A 22111-nucleotide genomic window follows, 5' to 3' on the forward strand; every position below is an offset into this window, starting at 1 on the left:
GCTCACTATGATTGTGACCCACCATTGTTTTCACATCCTTTGTTCAAGCAATTTCTTAGAGGGGCAAAGAATATAAGACCCCCACGTAGAGCTCCTACTCCTGCTTGGGACCTCAATTTTGTGTTGGAGAAACTTAGTCTACAACCTTTTGAGCCTGCGGCTACTGCTGAACTGAAATACTTGTCATGGAAGACTGCTTTTTTGTTGGCCATTACTTCTGCTAGAAGGGTTTCTGAGTTGCAGGCCCTTATGGCGGTTGAGCCTTTTTTGATTTTTCATAAGGATAGGGTATCATTACGTACTAATCCTTCCTTTATGCCTAACGTGGTTTCTAGTGTGGCTTTAAACCAAACTATTCATTTGCCTACTTTTTATGCAGATCCCCAAAATAAAGGGGAAAAGATTTTGCACTCCTTAGATGTACACAGGCAATTGCGTTATTATTTAAGCAGGACTAAGGATTTTAGGCAGTCTCAGCAGTTGTTTGTTTCTTTTGCTTTGAGTTCGCAGGGCAAGCCTGTGTCCAAACAAACTATTTCTAGGTGGATTGGGTTTTGCATTGCATTTTTGTTATTCGCATCATGGCAAGGAGGTTCCAGCTGGGATTAGGCCTCATTCCACTAGGGCTACTGCCACTTCAACAGCATTTCTAAGGGGGGTGGCAACTAAGGATATTTTGGAGGCAGCTACTTGGAGTTCAGTGCATACTTTCTCTAAGCATTACCACCTTCCTCTCTTCTCTAAGTCTAGGGCTGGTTTTGCCACAGCTATTTTGCAAGGCATGTTATCAGCTCCTGCTTCCTTATAATTTGCCAGCCTCCCTTACCTCTGCTTTGGGATTCTACCCAATAGTTAGGACTGCAGCAATGTGGAATGAAGAACATAGTACAGTTTTGTACCTACCATAAATGTAGATGTTCGAGGATCCACATTCCTGCAGTCCAATACCCTCCCTCCTGCCCTCTGTGTTTAGGGTGGTTCTGTAGGTGAGATTATATTCTGGTACCTTTGTATATATTGTACATATTTTTGGTGCAGGTATGTTTGGTATTTTTGGTTTTGGCCTTATCTTTTTTAGGGTCTTCTGACATCTGGGGCAAGAAAAGACTGAGGATATGACGTCGGTCATGCGCATTAGTACCCTGACGTACTGACGTCAGTCTAATGCGCCCTGACCGACGTCAATATATACTTTGGTATTCGGGCCAACTGGACAGCGGACTACCCAATAGTTAGGACTGCAGCAATGTGGATCCTCGAACATCTACATTTATGGTAGGTACAAAACTGTACTTTTTCAGCTTTTCGGAGCGGAGACCTCCGGCTCTGCCTGACAGGGGTGCCTTCGAGGTCATGAGGAGCGTGTTAGAACCTTGTTCAACCCCACAGTCGGCTCCATCTGCCCCTCCCTCCACGGTGCCTCCGGTGATTTCTGCTCACTCCCTCATCCCGGATTGCAGAGAGCCAGCTCCTCAAGTATCCCCAGTGGGGATCTCCTCCTCTTCCGAGGCCTCTCCTGACCCGGCAGGAGAGACTCCTAGGAAGAGGCAGTGCAAGAGGAAGCACATCGACTCCCCTGAGTCTGTCACCTCCGACACTGATTTAGAGGATTTTGAAGGTTCCCCTCGTTCCCCCTCTGAAGATGTCTCTTTTGCAGACATCCTCGAGATCTTAAAACAGAGGGGGAATTGGCCAGCCCTCAACCCTTCAGAGGATGAATCGGTGTATCTTGAGGCGTTTGGCTCTCGCCCTTCCACCTCCTGGGTGTCCCCTCCCTTTGACCCACTTATGCAGGTGGTGGCAAAGAAGGCCTGGACGGCTCCTGACTCTGTGGACCCCACTCCCAGGAGACCTTCAAAGTTTTACTGCCCCAAGGACAAAGAATTTTTGACCAAAGGCGTCTCTGTGGATGCTATGGTGGTGGCTGCAGCCACCAAGAAGGAGCTAGCAGATCCTTCAGTGCCTGTCCATCCTCCTAACAAGGAGTCTAGGACTATGGACAGGTACGGGAAGCGGATGTTCTCGTCAGCGACCTTTTCTATGCGCTCGCTGAACTACCTGTGTCATTTCACTCATCTCCAGAGAGATTTGATCAAGGAAGCGAGTGAAATGTTAAAGGATCCAACAGCTGCGGGTTTTCAGGATAGGATGAACTCTCAGCTAGCTACCCTCAACTCAATAGTTAACTCCTCCATGCGCCTCCTTTCGTATGCGGCGGATGGAGCGAGTAGAGCGGCAGGTACAGGTGTGGCCTTACGTCGGCACGCCTGGATGCGGCTATGTAATTTTGCGGACCCTTTCAAGGCGTCCTTCACTAACTCTCCCCGTTTGATGGATCATCCCTCTTTGGTCCTCAAGTGAAGGAAACCCTGACTAGGTGTGAGATTGAAGGCAAGACTCTTTCTCTGCCGTGGGAGTCCATTTTTCTACTCCTTCTAGACCTTACCCCAAAGGCCAGAAGGGGGGAAAGATATGGTTCCACAAACAATCTCAAGGAGCCTTGCCTGACGCACAGAGTCGGTTCCCCTCTAGAGGCAGAGGGGGTAACAATAATGGTAGACGCCCTAGAGGCAGAGGTGGCAGAGAATCAGGGCAGTCGAGAAACCTTCTCCGACAAGCCCTTTCAGCATCCCTGAGGTGTTGCCCGACTGTCCACCTTCGGAGGCAGTCGGGGGAAGATTATCTCTGTACCCGGAAGCCTGGCAATCCCTAACTCAAGACAAGTGGGTACAGTCTATCATTTCCGAAGGCTATACAATCCCATTCTTTCGCATTCCAAAGCAATCAAAAAAATCCCTTCCAGACGTTCCACCCAGTCAAAGGGAGCAAGCAGCGCTAGAAATATCAAAGCTGCTTGCAAAAAGAGCCATTCAACCAGTTCCAGCAGACCAACAAGGGTCCGGAATTTACTCCAAATTCTTTTTGGTTCCAAAGAAAACAGGGGACTGGAGACCCATTTTGGATCTCAGCAACTTGAACAAGTCTGTCAAGAAAACAAAATTTTGGATGGTCACGCTGCAATCCATTCTACCCCTTTTGGGGCGGGACAACTGGATGTGCTCTATAGATCTCCAGGATGCGTACTACCACATCAAAATGAGCTGACGCTCCAGGAGATTCCTCCGCTTCAGGCTGGGAACCAGTCATTTTCAATTCAGGGCCCTGCCCTTTGGACTCACTACAGCCGCCCGAGTGTTAACCAAATGCATGGCAGTGGTCGCCTCTCATCTGAGACGTCAAGGATTCCAAATGTTTCTGTATTTAGACGACTGGCTCCTTACAGCCCCCACCAAGCATCTTCTGCTTCTTGCCAGAAACTATACCTTTCGCACATGTCAAACATTAGGCATGTCAATAAATTACGAAAAGTCTGTCTTGTCGCCTTGTCGTGTTATTACCTTTATAGGTGCAAATCTAGACACAGTCAGCATGTCAGCCAGACTCACAGAGCAGAGAATAGCAGACATACACAGACAAGTCTCTCTGGTTTTACAAAGCAACAAAATCAAAGTCAGATTGGTCCTGAAGGTCTTGGGGATAATGGCGGCCGCTATCCCTCTTCTTTCTTTAGCCAGATTCCACATGAGAATCTTACAATGGATGCTCTTCACACAATGGTCGTACCAACAACTTCCAATGTCCCATTCCATTGTGATAACACAATCGTGCAGGAATCATCTTTCTTGGTGGATCTCATCCCCCCAACTCTTCCTAGGAAGACCCTTTGTTCCTCCCCCCCGGTTGCTACACTGACAACGGATGCCTCCCTGATCGGGTGGGGGGGGGGCATTACCAGGGCAGGACGGTCCAGGGCATATGGCAACCTTTTGAACGCCACTTGCACATAAATGTCCTAGAGATGAGAGCAGTGCTTCTAGCGTTGCAAGCCCTACAAGACTCTCTTCCCAAAGGAACTATAGCAATTCAGACAGACAATATGTCTGTGGTGTGGTACATCAACAAACAAGGCGGAACCAGATCCTACCCCCTATGTCGAGAGGCACTCAGACTGTGGCAATGGGTGATTTCTTCTCAGCGGTTTCTGTTAGCAACGCACATTTCTGGGAAGTCCAATGTGATTGCGGACAAATTGAGCAGAGCTATTCTCATGCCTCACGAGTGGTCTCTGAAGAATTCAGTGTTGGACAAGGTTTTTCGAAAGTGGGGCCATCCTTGCTGCGACCTTTTTGCTACTCCCCAAAACAGCAAGTGCGACGATTATTTCACCCTCTTTCCCCAACCAGGCCATCCCAGCAGAGACACTCTAGTCCACGATTGGCCCCGGGGACTTCTGTATGCCTTTCCTCCCTTTCCACCCTTTCCACTGATATCTCAACTAATACAGAAAGCCATCGCTCAGAAAGCTTCCATGATCCTCATTGCCCCTTACTGGCCTCGACAGGTTTGGTTCCCATTTCTTCACCGTTATCTGTTGGAGCAACCCTGGCATCTGGACCCAGTTCCAGACCTCTTGACCCATCAGTCGGGTCAGTTGCACAGCTCCCTCCCTTCTCTGAACCTCACAGCATGGTTTCTCCAATTCCAACTCTAGCCAGGCTTCCTCTAATATCTCACTCAGTTCGAGATATTTTAATAGCCTTTCATAAATCTTCCACTCGGAGGATTTATCTTAGTAAGTGGAAACGTTTTTCCTTTTGGGCGCATTCAAAGGATATAGATCCTTTCACTGCTTCCATTCAATCAGTTCTAGATTTTCTAGCCGAACTTTTCCACTCAGGTTCGTCTCCTTCTACCATCAAGGTTCAATTGGCAGCTATATCTAATTTTCATGTTGGAGTATCAGAGTCCTCCATTATGTCTCACAAACTCTGCAAAGCCTTTTTAAAGGGAGTTTTTCTCCTCAAACCACCTATCAGGGATCCTCCTCCTCTATGGGATCTCAACTTGGTTCTGACGTCCTTGATTCTCCCCCCCTTTGAACCTGCGGCTTCATGCTCAATGAAATTGCTATCCTGGAAAACACTCTTTTTGGTAGCTATTACTTCAGCCAGAAGAGTCTCTGAAATTCATGCTCTGTGTACTCGATCCCCTTATCTTTTGTTTCATAAGGATAGGGTGTCCTTACGTACCAACCCCTCCTTTTTGCCTAAGGTAGCTTCACCGGCAAATTTGAATCAAACCATTGATCTTCCTGTGTTCTTTCCTAACTATTCGAACAGATCGGAACAAAAATTACATTGGTTAGACGTTCATCGCCAACTTAGGTACTATTTAGACAGGACCAAACAATTTAGGAAGTCTGATCAACTGTTTGTTTCCTATGCAGAAGGCAAAATGGGCCTTCCAGTTTCTAAGGTATCTCTTTCTAGATGGCTTACTTCATTGATTACCTTTGTGTATGAGATCAGACATCAACAGTTGCCAACCAAACCTAGAGCTCCTTCAACTAGAGCTTTAGCTACATCTATAGCTTTCCAAGACAGACTGCCTATTGATTTGATTTGTGCAGCAGCTACTTGGGCTTCTCCCCATACCTTCATTTCCCATTATAAGTTGGACTTAGTCTCTAGAGACCGAGCCAACTTTGGTTCCACTGTACTCAAGAGTCTGTTCCGATAGGCCACCCGGGACAAGGTGCTAGGGACGCGGTCCCATCCAGCAAGAATGAAGGCGAGATAGACAACTTAACATTTAGAAGTTATGTACCTACCATAACGTTCCATGTTAGTTGTCTTCTTCCCGCCTTCTTTCTTGCATCCCACCCTCCTTCCCCCTAGCCTGGACAGACCTAGAGGAGTTTGTTTTGTGACCTTTATCCTTTCTACCACCTCTATATAAGTATATATATATATATATATATATATTTATATATATGTTTCCTCAGTCAGGTTTAGGACACCTTTTAGTCAGCCTGTAGAGGTGGGTTATCCCTTTTTCTTCCATATTGTGGGACTTTCCTAGCTGGGCCTAGCTTACAAATGAGATCTGAGGGGTTACCGCCTAGCATTGTGGGATATAGGGGAGCCTCGAGCCGGTGGAACTAGCTCTTGAGCTTTTAGAGTGGCCGAGTCGAGCCGAGGTTCGGCTCCGAACCCAGCAAGAAAGAAGGCGAGAAGAAGACAACTAACATGGAACGTTATGGTAGGTACATAACTTCTAATTTTATTTGCTGTGCTAGCTGTAGTCTGATAGCTGAATGTAAAGAAATTGTAAACTGCTACACTATGCCCACACCCCATGCCTAAATGCACGTCTCATTGAAATGGCTGTTTGTTCACCTAAGGTAACATTTTTATGTGGATTATTCAGTGTCTGCAACACCTGTATGATATGATGCTACAGATAATACATAGATTAACTTGAACAAAGCTGGAAATTTTTAGTAGCTTGATGATCTTTTGAGCTGGAAAAAATTAAGAAGAATAAAGAACATGGAATTACTTATTAAGGGTACTTGAGTAAAATATATTGTATGCTGATTGGTGCTGATACTAACTTTAAACTGCGTAATACTTTAAGTGGACAAACTGCAGTGTTGGCATTACCCCAGCAGTAATGCCATCTGTATGTAATTTTAATACTGTAACCCTAAAAATATGTGTAACTCCATTTCTGTCACCGACTGGGTAAGTTGGTTAGGCTGCGGTTACTGCAAGTTAGCATACTTGGTGGTAGCATTGCACATCTGACATAACCTGCACAGATGTGCATACCAGTGGTGGTATTGTACATCTGACATAATGTGTGCAGATGTGCATACTTGTGGTGACATTGCACATCTGGAATATCCTGTATAGATGTGCATACTGTTTGTGACATTGCACATTTGGCATAACAAGTACAGATGTGTATACTGGTGGTGGCACTGTACATTTGACATAACATTTACAGATGTGGTGGCATTGCATGTTACATGTTATACCAGTAGATCTCCAAGTTCATCTGCCAGAATGGCCCATCTGTTACAGCTTGCAGCATTTCCCAGTGTCTGGTGCTGTACAAGTGAAGAAAAGTTTAATTGCCTTTACACATTGACTTGGGGGTTTGCCCTAAGATTTTAGAGACGACATCTATATATGGTTAGAGGCATCAACAGAAGTCACTATAACATGTTATGCTTAAATACGGGTACAAGTTTGGCATTAAGCCTGTTTTCTTATGGAGTTTCTTAGCAGACGAAAGAACTCCTCTAGGCTTCAAAGAGTTTGCGCAAAAGTAGCATCAGAAATGCAGTTCATAATAATCTTATTATGACTTCATCACACCATTACTTTTTAAGACGTGCATCTACAGAGAAAGGTTAATGTGTAATTCTGTACCCGCTTTACAACCCTGTCCACTTTTCCAGTCCCTCCCCTGCTGTTATGTCTAGCACTTAGACCGCTATCCACTGACCACTGTGCAAGCAACCATTTTAACTATACATTTCTTGTTTTTCCATATTTATTTTTATTTGTTTTCCAAAAGTATATTACAGTAGATAACAATACAAACAATCATGATTTAACTATACATTTCTGTATGCTGGAATGTCTAATATACAGTGTGACTTGATGATGCAGTACTCATAATAACCAGCAGGTTGCTGTGCATGCATTAAGTATTATTTTTGTGATGTTATACTGTCAAGTAATAACTGTCTAGTTCATAATGCTGGGCCTTGATGCTGCCACTTCATGTGCTACTGTCTACCATGTACAAACCTGCCTGAATGAATATCGTTTTGCTGACTGCAGTTGGCCATGGTTGCTGTCAAACCTTGTGGAACAAATGATAGAGGGAGCTGCAATACAACCATTGATCATTAGTTGTGGCAGAGGCACACCAGACTGAGACAGAATCATGTTATGCAAAATGCAACAGACTGTAAACATTTTTCACATAATAGTTAGGTCATACTGATGGTCCATCCCAAACTTGTACATGCAGTTTTAAACAGGCCAGGCACTCGCTCAGTGTCTGTCCAAGACTGTGAGAGTGTAGTGTTATAGTACTGTCCAGCAGATTACTGTGAGTTATGAACTGGTGTTGTTAGCCAAGGTTCAAGTGGCTAACCAGTGTCACTTGAAAATATAATGAGGATGGGCCACATGAAGACTGGGTGATCAGTCATTAAACCTTAATCAGTATATAGAGCAGTAACTGTGGGAGAACAAAGTGATCCAATGAGCGCTTAACTTATACGTGCCTTTGTGATATCCTGCTGTGCAGGAAGGGGTGGTACATTGAACTTGTGTGCTATATGTGGAGTCATGGGTATGGCCAGGATTCTTGGCTGATATGTTGATGTGCATCACATACTACCAGGTAGTTGATGGAAATGGTAAATGTTGCTATTATGGTACCTCTGCCCCCTTGGACATCTAAGGTCTTGCTAGCTACATGGGTGCAATCTGTTGCACTAAGCACCTCAGGAAAGCATGCCACTCCAAAGAAAACATGTGTGATAGTGACAAGGTCCTTTTGTGACACTAGCAAATAGATATACTAATCCAAATGAGCAAGGAGTATATCAAAAAAATTTCTGCAGTATCCTTGAGGTAGAAACCTGAGAAATATCTAGCATGTCATAGTCTGTCTCTGAAAGGTTACCGTTAAAAGTATAGTGTGGTCTGTGCATACCTTAGTATCTACACGAGGAGAAATGCCATGCATTCCACCATTTCCAGTCTGTGGGCCATACAGTTCACCAAAGACCTGTGTTACTGTCCACGCTAAAACCGTCAAGCTTCTCTTGCTCCTTAGAGTTATATAACGAGTCACCCTTTTCCTATGTCTCCTTTTCCTTCACAAAGGCTGCTGAGCGCTGCTTCACAAACAGGCAAGCAGCTCAAAGCAGGAACCAGCAAGAATTGCAGTAAAACCAAGCATCTTTGCCAATGGGAAACTGACTGGAAAAGGCACTGCCTGCTTTATATAACATATGTGTGTGGTGAGTACTACTCTGAATCCAAAAGTGTGAAAAAGGAACCCTATTATGATAAGTTTAGTGCAATAACTGATGAAGAATTTACGTACATCTTCTCATTTACCTACAACTCTCTCTGCTTCTTTTCAAAGGTTATACATATGTAGAGCATATGTCTGTGAATCACTGCTGTGCAACCAGTGCAGATCGCACATGCATAATGCCTATGAATAGCACTATATGGTGCATCACTCAGCTAGGTGAGACAGCGACTCACTGACACAAAGTAGCTCCTAATTACCACAGCTGCAGTTTGAACTGAATAAAAAAATAATCTAACTTAATCTGTCACTTTGAATTGAGTATAGTCTTTGTTATAGTCCAGAATAATCCCAACCTAGAAAACAAAAATAATTGGAAATATGCAGCATTTCTAGTGTTAAGAACTTGTATTGATCATTATAAGGATTCATCTATATTTTTTAAAGATTTAGCTATGTTGTTTAAGTGCTTCCACAAAAGTCAAAATGTGTAATCTCGTTTGTATTTACAATTGCTAATTTATTTTTTTTCCTTTTTGCAGAGACCTAGGGAGAAAAGCTGCATTTTTACATTCTAGAATTTGGAACGAAGTAGAGTTTGGGTACTCGAAGTTATGAATATCAGTTGCAAAGTACATACGGTAGTAAGGTTTATGTACAACTCAACTTGGTACTGTAGCACTCTGTTTATCTGTTTTTGTATTTCTGCATGGCAAACAAAATAATTTACATTTCTTGGACTTTTTTGTGTTAAAACTTATTTTTTTCTATTTCAGAGTGCAACTGTAACCTTTCTCTCTTCCTAACTATCCTTGGTGGTTTACTGATGTTATAATGTGCAATCCTATTAATTCTAGGCTTTCTCGGAAAATGAGATTTTAATTTAGTTGACAGTCAATTCAATACAATGATGTTCAACATCATCATGATATAAAAAATATTCAGAACATTCAATACAAATATATTTAACATGGTCATTACAAAATACATTAAAAAATTATTCAGAAGGTAAGGTACAGGTGGTTAACATGAGATAGTGATATACAGTGAAGAGTCTTGCCTGGTGCAGTACTTTATCATGGAATATACCATTTATGGCTAATTATGAGAAAGGACTAGGTATTTGTGAAGTTAGTTTGGGTCTTGGCAGTTGCATATCGAGGAATTGGTTAGTAAGGACTTTACTTGATTTTTGAAGTTAGATTTGTTATCTTGCATTCTGATTTCAAGGGGGAGGGGGGGTCCAGATTTTGGCAACTGCACTTTAGAAAAGGGAGTCACCTGATGTATATTTGCTTTTGGATATTTCTACAAGCCCTTTGTTTGTGGATCTTAGCTGGTGGTTGTTATTGTAGGGGTTGAGTATGCCTGTTAGAGTTGGTGTTTTTACTAGGGTGGTAGACTATTTGATGTGCCATGGTAAGTTGGTTAAAGTTTAATAAGTTGGGTAATTCAAGCCAGTCTAATTGCTTAAGGGCTTGACAGTCATGGTATCAATTGGAGGAGTTGGTAGCAAATTTTGCTGTTTTTTTATATATATATATATATATATATATATATATATATATATATATATATATATATATATATATATAGCAAGTGGTTAATTTGTTTAAGTCGCCTTTGTTTAGGTTAGTTTGAACAGGGGATGAATATAGTCTGTGGTCGGGTATTTTTTGGAATGATAAATGGTGCCGAGTTTTTTATGGACTTTAGTTATGGTCTTGGCTGTATGTTTATCGAATTTAAGATTTTGGTCGATGATTGTCTCTATTAGTTTGGTTTGTGGCACTGGGGTGATATGGGTGTTGTCTGTAGATGATATTTTAAAAGAGAAGTGGGTTCAGTAGCTTTGAAGGGATAGAAAAGCATGAATTGTTTTTTTTTGAGATTTAGTATAATTTGAGAGTTTTACAACCAGGCTTCTATGACAGTGAAGGCTTCCTGGGTTTTTTCTTGAAGAATTTGGAGAGAGGGAGCTGAGCATATTAGTGTGGCATCATCGGCATATTAGACCTAATTTGCTTGATGGGTGGCTGTGTGGAGTTCTTTTGTGAAAATGATGAAAAGCAGGGGTCCAAGTATAGGTCCTTGTTGTACGCCTAGGGTAACAGGAAGGAGGGGACATAGGGAGTCCATCCATTTAATGGCTTGCTGGTGGTTAGAGAGAGAGTCTTTAAAAGCAGAACAGGGTGGATTTACCTTGGTTGAGTTCAGAGATGATAGTTAGGAGTTTGTTGTGAGAGACTGTATATGTTTTAGACAGGTCTAGAAAGACTGTGGAGACTAGATTACCTAGGTTCTGTTGTTGATTGACAGTGTTGGTAAAACTGATGAGAGTGGTGGTAGTGCTACGGAATAGGTGGAACCTGTGTTGTGTTTTGGCAAGAAGGTTTTTGGATATGAGATAGTTTAGTATCTGAGAGTGTATACATTTTTCTAATATTTTTGACAATAGGGATAGTATGACTGTTGGTCGGTAGATGGATAATTCAGTTGATGTACCACCTTTATGTAGCGGAATTATGTGAAAGATTTTCCAGAGGGAAGGTACCGATTGCTCAGCTATGGATCTGTTAATTAATATGGAAACAGGGTAGGTGATGGTTTTGGCTGCGATCCATAGGTATTCCGCTGGGAATTCGTCTGCTGCGAGGGTTGTAGGTTTTTGTTTGGATGGGTGTTTATAGATGAGACTGGTTGGGACTGGTCTGAGTGAAAAGAGGTTTTGGTTGTTTGGGGGATTATGTAGATTTGGGATAGTAGTAGTGGAAGGAGCAATCAGTTTAAGAATTGAATTTTCTGAAGTACCCATTGAATTGGGTAGTTGTATTGTTAGTGGTACCATTTATGTTTGGGGGAGGGGTACTAGTTTTACCCAGCTGTAGAATTTTGATGTTATGTGATCCTATCTCGCCTACATTCTGTACTGATGGGTTCGGAGCCGATCCTCGGCTCCGACTCGGCACGCTATACTATAGAGCGAAGTCTCTAATTGGCTGAGCTATTCCCCATCCCAGGATGCACCACCACCACTTCCCCAGATCTCGTTTGCCGCTTGACAGCAATAGACGTGGTCTCGACTTGGCTGGGCTAAGTACTCTTTACTGACAACTTTTCTGTCAGAAATTCTCTAATTTTTCACCCAAAAGCTGTTTTAACAGCTACTTATCACTTGTTGAGTGTTTTGCTGTGAAAAAGTTGTGTGTTTTTTTCTGGCATTAGGTTCTCGCTTTAACTGGTGGGGGTTCCCTCGCACTCTTCTTTGGATTTGTTCAGGCCTTTCTTTTTAAAGAAATTGTCATAGTATTGTTGCAATTGTTTGAGTGGTAATTTTTTCCTGAGGTCCCGTTTTAGTTAGAGGGGCCTTGCCCTTGCGCTCTGTCAGAGCGTAGTTATAGTCTATCCTGCTTAAGTTAGAGGGATTTGGCTTGTGTGTTTATTTTGTCCCTAGTTGGTTGTTGGTTGCTTGCTAGTGATGTCGAAGGAACACAGACCTTCGGGTTTTAAAAAATGTACCAAGTGTGGGTACAAAATGTCGATAACTGATGATCACTCTCTCTGTGTTTACTGCTTAGGGCCTAAGCACCTTCAGGAGTCGTGTAGTGTATGCCACGCTTTTTCCTCCCGTGTCCTCCAAGAGAGGAAAAACAAATTGATACTGAATCCCCTTCCTTTGAGGAGGCTTTATCTTCTTCCCCCTCCCCCTCCAGGAAGAAGTCTTCGGCTCCGACCAGTCCGTCGGGGCCGACAGCTAAGAAATCAAGGCAGGCTTCTCCGTCGGCTCCACGGACTTCGGAGCCGAGGTCAGAACGGTCTGCCTTGGTGCCTCCAGCCTCGACTCCTCTGTCCTCGGAGCCAAGAGCTCGAGCATCGAGAGGTGGGTCACCTTCTTCGGCTCCAGTGATTTCGGAGCCGAGAAAGGTTGCACATTCAGACTCTTTTTCGGCGCCGAGGGAAATTGCTGTACTGGTGGAATCTCCCTCGGCGCCGATAATACTTGAGACTATTCGGAGCCGGTCCCCCAGTCTTTCGGAACCGGCGGAGAAGTCAACTCGGGCCCGATCAGTCTCTTCTCGGTCCTCGAGGATGTCCGATTCGGATATTGACAGGGTACTTCAAAGGCTGTTTCAGTCTCCAGTCTTTCAAAAGTTAGTATCGGCTCCAGCCCAGTCGGCTCCGGAGCCGATTGTCCACCCTGTTGTTTTGGTTCCTCCTCCAACAGCTTCGGCACCATTGGAGTCGGTGCTGGTGGAGCCGATGGAGGTTTTCGGGTCGGCTCCGACCCTTACTCCAACCCCGACCTTCGGGTCGGAGTTCGGTACACGGACCTCCTCGGTCGGCCCCGGGGGTGAGGTTTCGGGTCCGATGCTTTCGGTTCCGAGCCTCCCTCTCGGTGCTTCGGCTGCGGGAGTGCCCTCTACTGTTGTGGCCTCGGGGGTCGGACCGTCCCAGGACTCTGGGGGTCCGGCCTTCAGGGCCATGAGGAGTGCTTTAGCCAAATCTTCCTTGGCTACCTCCACCATCTCTCCGGCACCTTCCTTTGGCATGGAGACTTGTTCCTTTGTTGTCTCCCTGTCTCAGGACAGCGGAGCCCCGGAGCCTGCGGTCACCCCCATTGGGGATTCCTCCCTTCCTGGGGGTCCTTCCAAAGCTTCTTCGGAGGAACCTCCCAGGAAGGGACAGTTTGAGGAAGCACGTTGACTCGCCTGATGAGTCTCTCACCTCAGACACCGACCTCGATGACGCGGAGGGGTCCCCCAAGTCGTCCTCGGACGATGTCTCCTTTGTGGACATCTTAGAAATCCTCAAACAACGAGGCGATTGGCAATCTCCAAACTCCCTTCTGCTGAGGAGTCGGTATTCCTCAAGGCCTTCGGGGCTCAGCCTTCCGCCTCCTGGGTGTCTCCGCCCTTCGATGAGCTCCTAGATTTGATCTCACGAAGGGTGTGGGAGCACCCGGATTCTGTGGAACCGGTGCCAGCTCGCCCGAATAAATTTTTGTCAGCCCCCCCAGAAAAGGAATTCTTATTCAAAGGTGTGGCCGTAGATGCCCTGGTGGTGGCGCCTGCTAGCCAGCAAGATGTGGCAGAGGCTTCAACGTCCGTCCACCCTCCTAATAGAGAGTCTAGGAGTATGGATCGGTACGGGAAGCGCACCCTTACTTCAGCGGCCTTTACTTTAAGGTCTCTGAATTACCTTACGCACTTCACCAGACTTCAGAGGGATCTGGTCAAGGAGCTGTCAGATACCCTCTCTGGTAACCTACCTGAGCAGTTGGCCCAGATGGTTAGCTCTCAGTTGGCTACCCTGTCATCTATATCAAACTCGTCCATGAGGCTCATTTCATATGTGGCCGAGGGGGCGAGTAGAGCAGCGGGTACAGGTGTTGCTCTACGGAGACAGGCCTGGCTCCGCCTGTGTCATTTTGCGGAGGCCTTCAGGTCTTCCTTTGCCGACGCCCCCTTTGATGGGTCCTCCTTGTTTGGACCCAAGGTAAAAGACACCTTGACCCGCTGTGAACAGGAGGGTAAGACTTTGACTGCCGTAGGGGCACGGTTTTCCACTCCCTTCCGGCCTTATCCCAAGGCTAGAAGAGGGGGGAAAATGTGGTTCCGCAAATCTCAGAAGACTTACCCCTCACAGCAGGATGATCCCCCTTCTAGAGGCAGAGGAGGGGGAAATTTTTCAGGAAGATGCCGCCCCAGAGGCGGCAGGGCCCTCCGCAACACTGGAGACCGCGAGTCCTTTCGTGGCTCCTCAACCTTCCAGCATCCCTGAAGGATTGCCCGACTGCGCCGCTCCGGAGCCAGTCGGGGTTCGTTTTTCGAGGCACCTAAAGGCCTGGGAGAATATCACCCAGGACCAATGGGTGCTCCGAATCATTGCCGGAGGTTACTGCATCCCCTTTTCGCAGCCCCCCCTCACCATCCCGGAAAATCCTGGACCCACCACCCAGTCAACGGGATCTCGCAGCCTTCGAAATTTCAAAGCTGCTTCAAAATGAGTCATCCAACCGGTCCCCGAAGACCAGACCGGATTAGGGACTTACTCAAGATTCTTCTTGGTGCCAAAAAAGACCGGGGACATGAGGCCCATCTTGGATCTCAGCAAGCTCAACCGTTTTGTCAAGAAGTCCAAGTTCCGGATGGTCACTTTACAATCCATTCTCCCGCTGCTGGAGAAAGGTGTTTGGATGTGCTCCATAGATCTCAAGGATGCCTATTATCGCATCCTGATAGATCAGGCGTCCAGGAGACACTTGCGCTTCAGCCTGGGAGACAGTCATTTCCAGTTCCGTGCACTGCCCTTTGGTCTCACCACAGCCCCCAGGGTGTTCACCAAATGTTTGGCAGTGGTGACTGCTCACCTCAGAAGTCTAGGATTCCAGGTGTTTCCATATCTAGACGACTGGCTCCTAACTGCCACCTCCAGGCGTCTACTCTTGCAAAACCTAGCAGCCACTATTTCTCTAGGCAACTCCCTAGGAATCACCTTCAATTGGGCAAAGTCCGTGTTGCTGCCATCTCAGCGCATACGGTTTATCGGAGTAGAGATAGACTCAAAGCAAATGCGGGTCTATCTTCCTACAGAGAGGATAGAAACATTACAATCTCAAGTCCGAGCATTACTCTTCAGACGCCGAGCCCCAGCAAGGATGGTCCTACAACTGTTAGGTTCCTTGTCGGCTACCGTTCTCCTAGTTCCCTTAGCAAGATTGCACATGAGGATTCTCCAGTGGCTCCTATCAGTCCAGTGGTCTTATCAGGATCTCCCTCTCAGTCACCTCATTATGATCACGGAGACGTGCAAACAGGACCTCTGTTGGTGGCTTCTTTCCTCCAACCTGGATCAGGGGCGACCCTTTGTTCCTCCACCTCCAGTGGCCACTTTGACTACGGACGCCTCCCAGACGGGGTGGGGGGGACATTACCTGGGCAGGTCAGTCCAAGGCAAGTGGCACCCCGACGAGAGTTCCCTACACATCAACATACTGGAAATGAGGGCGGTGCTTCTGTCGCTACAAGCACTACACAGTTACCTCCCCCAGGGCATCATTGCCGTTCAGTCCGACAACATGTCAGTAGTCTGGTACCTGAACAAGCAGGGAGGGACCAGGTCCTACCCCCTTTGCAGAGAGGCCATGAAAGTATGGGATTGGGCTGTTGCAACCAACCGTTTCCTGGTAGCAACACACATTCCGGGGAAATCCAATGTGATAGCTGACAGGCTAAGCAGAACTATTCTCTCCCTGCACGAGTGGTCTCTGAACGACAGAGTGGCAGCTCAGATCTTCAGAAGATGGGGAACTCCTTGTTGCGACCTCTTTGCAACTCCCCTCAACACGAAATGTCTACAGTTCTTTTCTCTCACCCCAGTTCCGGGGGGGTTTCCCAAGGACGCCCTAGTTCAAGCTTGGCCCAACGACCTACTGTATGCCTTCCCACCGGTTCCCCTACTTCCCAGGGTGATCCAGAAGGCGATTCACTTGCAGTGCAAGATGATTTTAGTTGCCCCATACTGGCCTCGTCAAGTCTGGCTGCCCTTTCTTCAGAAATACGCACTGGACGGCCCATGGTTCCTGGACCAGGTTCCAGATCTCTTGATTCACCAGTCGGGACAGCTGCATCAGTCCCTTCACTCATTGAGGTTAACAGCCTGGCTCCTCCACTTCCGACCATAGTCAGGAACCAGATTTTGGACTCGGAAGTTATACATATCTTATCCTCGGCCCACAAGAATTCCACTAAAAAATGTATAACAGCAAATGGAAGAGATTCGCCGTTTGGGCCCAACTCCGGGGAATGGATCCCATTACTACCCCGGTGTCTGAAATTTAAAAATTTTTAGCTTCCTTATTCAGTCAAGGTTTTTCGGTATCTACCATCAAAGTTCAATTAGCAGCTATTTCTAATTTTCATGAAAGTATAGACCCACCTTTGATGAGCAATAAGTTGTGTAAAGCCTTCATGAAAGGTGCTGGGCTGCTACGACCTCCGATTTCTTATCCATCTCCACCGTGGGATCTTAATTTCGTATTAGGTGCTTTGACCTCTTCCCCCTTCGAACCGGCAGCAACTTGTGACTTGAAATTTCTTTCTTGGAAGACTGCCTTTTTGGTGGCAATTACATCAGCCAGAAGAGTTTCGGAACTTCAAGCCCTATGTGTCAAACCGCCGTACCTGGTTTTTCATAAGGATAGAGTATCCCTCAGGCCTAATCCATCCTTTGTTCCCAAAGTTTGTTCTAGTTTTTGTCTTCAACAGTCATTGGAACTCCCAGTTTTCTTCCCAAACTACTCAGACAGAGCGGAATACATCTTCCATTCATTGGATGTTCACAGGCAGTTGCGTTTCTACTTAGGACGCACCAAACATGGAAAACAGATCAGTTGTTTGTGTCCTTTTCGGACAATAAATTGGGCAAAGCCGTCACAAAGGTCACCATTGCCAAGTGGATCAGAGATGGTATCAGTCATATTTACTTTCTTTCTAGTAGAGAGCTTACAACCACTGTGAAAGCTCATTCTACAAGGGCTATGTCTACTTCGACAGCCTTTCATTCCAAGCTTGCCATTGGTGACATTTGTGCTGCGGCTACCTGGTCTTCTCCTCACACCTTCATTTTTCATTACAAATTGGATGTGGCGTCTCGGGGGTGAGCTTCATTCGGTTCCACAGTTCTCAGGAGTGTTTTCCGGTGAGCCACCCAGGAATCAGGTGCTAGGGACGCTGTCCCATCAGTACAGAATGTAGGCGAGATAGGATCACATAACATCTTTTAGTTATGTACTTACCATAACTTTAGATGTTTGGGATCCATCTCGCCTACATTCCTAATAACCCACCCTCCTTCCCCCTGCCTTGGAGATCAGAAGAGACCGGACGGTTCAGTTTAGCCGTTTCATCTTGAAACACCTGGCAATGTTATCTCAACTGTCTATAACTGTGTGCATGTGTGCGGACAAACAAGATCTGGGGAAGTGGTGGTGGTGCATCCTGGGATGGGGAATAGCTCAGCCAATTAGAGACTTCGCTCTATAGTATAGCATGCCGAGTCGGAGCCGAGGATCGGCTCCGAAGCCATCAGTACAGAATGTAGGCGAGATGGATCCCAAACATCTAAAGTTATGGTAAGTACATAACTAAAGGTTAATAGCCGCCCAGAATTTCTGTGGGTTTTACTTGTGTTTAGTTTGGATGTCAGTGTACTGGCGTTTTTATCATTCCTTATTTGTCTTTTAGTTTTATTTCTTAGTTCAAGGAATATTTGTTTGTGTTAGTTTTATTATTATGTCAAGTATCCCAGGCCTTATCTCTTTTAGAAGTGGACAGGTGGATGTTCTTCATTCCACATTGCTGCAGTCCTAACCATTGGGTAGTCCGCTGTCCAGTCGGCCCTAATACCAATATGGCTTAGCTGAGTCAAGTCAAGGCGCATTAGGATGTCAGCAGACAGCCAGGGTACTAATGTGATACGCATATATCGCATCCTCTTTTTTCCGATTTCGATGCATGAAGCGCAGTGCAGATTTTGCAGATTGGCGTCGGCTGCTCTCTGCTGGAGTTTTCAGTCGGACCTTCGTTGGCTAAGTTAGTTGGCTAAGTACATTCTGTTTTTTGTTTTTTTTTTTTAAAGCCTCTTGTCAGTAAAAAGAAAAGTCAAAAATTGTAATAATACCTCAAATTGATATAAACACATAGTTCATACATATTATCATACTTTGTTTGCTAGGCCTCTGCTGCACGCCCATGCCTGTAGATTTTGTGCTAGATTTAACAAACGCATTATAGATTTAGAGAAGGTTAGACTGTAGAAGGTTAGTTGGCGCTAAGCTTGTAATGCATGCTGCCAGCGCCGGCTCGGAAGCAGGAAAAAAAAGGACCAAGACAAAGCAGAAGCAGCTAGGAGTTGGAAGAACCGCAGTCCCGACGCCGGTTTTGGAGCCAGAGGTTTTGTTCAGAGGTTTTTGGTTTCTCAGGCAGAGACTTTTCAGTTACAGGATGTACTACAGGATGTGCCTTCCCAGGAGGTAGGCCAGGCCAGCTGGCCTTCTCTCTAGGCTCTCCTTCCTAAGGTGGTTATGTTTCCTCCCTCTGTTTCTTTCTTTTCTTTCCCTTAGGGGTAGGCTAGGTAGAGTCAGTGGGCCTTCAGTCAGGGCTTCTCCCAGGTTGCAGAATGCTTAAAATGGCAGAGGGCAGAGATGATTAAGATAGAAATATGATTATGGGCCCTACCTGATAAGAGGCCTAGGTGGAGCCTGAGTTTGAGAGTTTGATTGAGCAGTGTTCTGAGGCTGAGTGAGTCTGAGAGTTACGCAGCAGGTTCTGATTCCTTCTGATTCTGATGTGATGATGATTCTTCCTTCCTCTTCTCCTCCTGAGATTTTTCATTTTCAGAGACTCTGCATTCCATGAGGGAGCATTTTTTCTGGGAAGGCCAAGATTCTGATTCCATCCAGGAAGAGGCTTAGAATTTCTTGTTACCCCAGCATAGGCCCTTAGCTATACCTCCTTCTGTGTGTGTGTGGGTGGAAGATGTTTTTTTGGATTCCTCCCCTGATGATTCTTTGCTTCCCTCCTGCCCTATTAAGTGCCCTAGGTAACCTGATTAGCCTAGCTCATAAGTATCTTTTTTGTAGGGCAGAGCCGAAACGGAACTGTTTCCAGGGGCCTAAAAGTGTTAAGGCCTCTGTTGTTAAAAATCCTGTTTTACTGAAAAAAGGCAGGGCTTTGATAGATGGGGAAAAGAAAGTGTATACTTCTTCCACTTCTTAGCCATGAGGGGTTAACTGTCAGCTCATGCTAAAAAATATCAAAATTCTCTCCCTTGCATTGAAATCTATCTGCATTGGATGCTCTGGCGGAAGGTAATAAAAGAAGGTATTGAATTTTAGTTCATGTGTCTGAAATCAAGTGGGTAAACATTCTTGGTTGGTTTTTTTTGCAGCTGGTTTTGATGCTGTGCAGGCCTCCTGTTCTGTTCTGGCTGAGGTTCGCACGCTTCTCTGAGCATAGCTGAGAGCATGTTGAGATGCTTATTTAGGTCTGATTTTATGCCCTTTAGTACTGTATGTGTTGTTTGGTTGTTGGTTGGAAAGAAAAAAGGAAGAAAAATGGAAGACATACTGAGTGTTAAAGATTTTGCCAAAGATTTTTGAAAGTGTTTTCTCCAAAGTTTAGCAGAAATTGGCCTACTAAGGGATGTGACAAGACATATCCTAGGTGTAGTAGGGAGTCCCAGGGGGGGGACGGGTAGGGGGTGAGGGCAGACTTCTCCTGCCCTCTGGCAGGGGAACTTCCTGAGGGCAGGGGTCTGGTCTTAGGTCAGGCCAGACCTGACAGACCCAATGAGCTGCCTTTCAGCTCTTTCGCCATTCGATACTGTTTTGGAGAGTAAGAGGGCATAGTTGGATTTAATTCTATTTGTTCTAGGAGGGGCTTTCGGATTAAGTATACCTAGAAAGGTAGAGAGACCAGTTGCAGTAGTTTAAGACCATTATGAAGTTGTCTGATTTGAAGTTGTTAGAGTAGCATATTTGTTGGAAGGACATATTTTGTGAGTTTAATGTGTTTTCTTAGTACAAAGGTGGGGAGGTCATCACTTAGAGTGATGGGTAGTGTACCAAATTGTTGTGCTGAGAATGGACGGTTAGTAAGTATCCAGTCTAGTATGGACTCTTTGTAGGGTTATCTGTAAGGTTGGGGGTTTGAATTAGCTGCCTGAAACCATAAATATTTATATGCTTGGAGGGTAGGGGTGAGTTAAGGGAGGACCAGTCTATGTTAAAGTCCCCTAAGACGATTGTTTCCTGAGGGAGGAATATCGATGTCTAGTGGAGTATGGATTCCAGTGTGTTAGTGTTGCCCCCAAGAGGTATGTATATATACCTAGTAGGTTCAGATGTTTTAGATGGTTAATTTTCACCTTGGTGAAAAGAGTCTTTGCATTGTTAAATATAGGGATGTCCATGTTAATATGGTAAACTGTGAGGTTGTTTCTGAAAAGAAGGGCAACACCACATCCTCTCTTAGATAGTCTGTCCAAATTATATTGTACCCTGGTGGAAGTATTTCATTATCTTTGTTGTGTGGTTTGAGCCAAGTTTCTGTAAGAAGTACTAGTGAAAGAGTTGCGTTGAGTTGTTTTGTTCAGCATACTTCTAAGGTTAATGATAAGAACTAGTAGGTCTGCATGTGTTTTATGGAGTTCAGGTGGTTTATGCTTGGGATTGAAGGGGATGGGGGAGTTAGAGGGGGGGCATGGATTTGGATGGATATCCCCACTGAGTATCAGTTGAGTTGCTAGATTAACATGAGTCATCAGGTATTTGGAATAGGTTATATTGTACACTGAGGTGTCCTTTAGAGCAGTCATGGTTTTAAATGGGGCTAGATCTACAGTGGAGTGACTGTACATGGCTGGTGAGATATTAGAGAATTCTGATTGAGGTGGCAGGTAGTTGGGTTTGGTGGGGGACTTAGAGTTTAGATTCCAGCTAAGGGAATGTTGGTAGGAATTAAGGATGGTTGCTATTGAAAAGTTATTTATAATAAGCAAATGTTAAATAAGTAAATAAATAATGAATAATGACACTAATTTTCTTTTATACTGATACTGCCGACTGCAGCATCTTTGTTGGTGCCTAGTCTTAGCACACTGCTTTAGTGCCTTGTATAGTACAAGTCTGGTTAGTGCAGATAAACTTCGCAGACTATAACCTTTTCAGAAGTATATTATCTTTCTTGCGCAGAAACAAATGACTTTTCTATATAACAGACGACACGTACAATAATGTACAGTTTGCAGGGTTTACTGTCTTCAAGCTTTCTTCTCATACAGCATGAATGATCTCCAGTGTGCAGATCTAAGTAGATCTCCCAAGAAATCAGATTACATTTCACATATATACATTCTTTATGAAAGCAGTCTTTTGGGAACTCTGAAAGTCATTACTTTGGTATTTTCTGATGTCATACACTTGTAGGGAGTCTTTCCTGTTTGAGAATGTTTCTGTGTGAAAGCAGTCTTTCGATGATGTCATGCAGTCTGTTAATAAGTTCCGTTGTGTTCTTGTTTCAAGGTAAATTCCATGACAGTTCAGTAAGTTGTTTTTGCCTCCTACTCGGTTCCTTCCTCGCACCTGCATCCTTATCTGTAATTCTTGAAGCTTGCATTAAACACTGATCATTCAGCTTAT

The 22111-nt window shown here is 45.1% G+C and overlaps 1 protein-coding gene across 1 annotated transcript in view; it reads left to right on the forward strand.

Annotated features, from left to right (window-relative positions):
* Positions 1-22111, forward strand: part of SAP25 (Sin3A associated protein 25) — a 1501590-nt gene that overhangs the window by 147156 nt on the left and 1332323 nt on the right. The window contains exon 2 of the mRNA XM_044077299.1: positions 9453-9551. Within this exon, the coding sequence (XP_043933234.1) occupies positions 9525-9551 (27 nt within the window). The 5' untranslated portion in view covers positions 9453-9524. The remainder of the gene's footprint in view (positions 1-9452; positions 9552-22111) is intronic.

This window comes from Protopterus annectens, chromosome 7.part0 (genome assembly GCF_019279795.1).
Source record: "Protopterus annectens isolate FY-2018-M chromosome 7.part0, PAN1.0, whole genome shotgun sequence".
In the NCBI taxonomy this organism is placed as follows: domain Eukaryota; kingdom Metazoa; phylum Chordata; order Ceratodontiformes; family Protopteridae; genus Protopterus; species Protopterus annectens.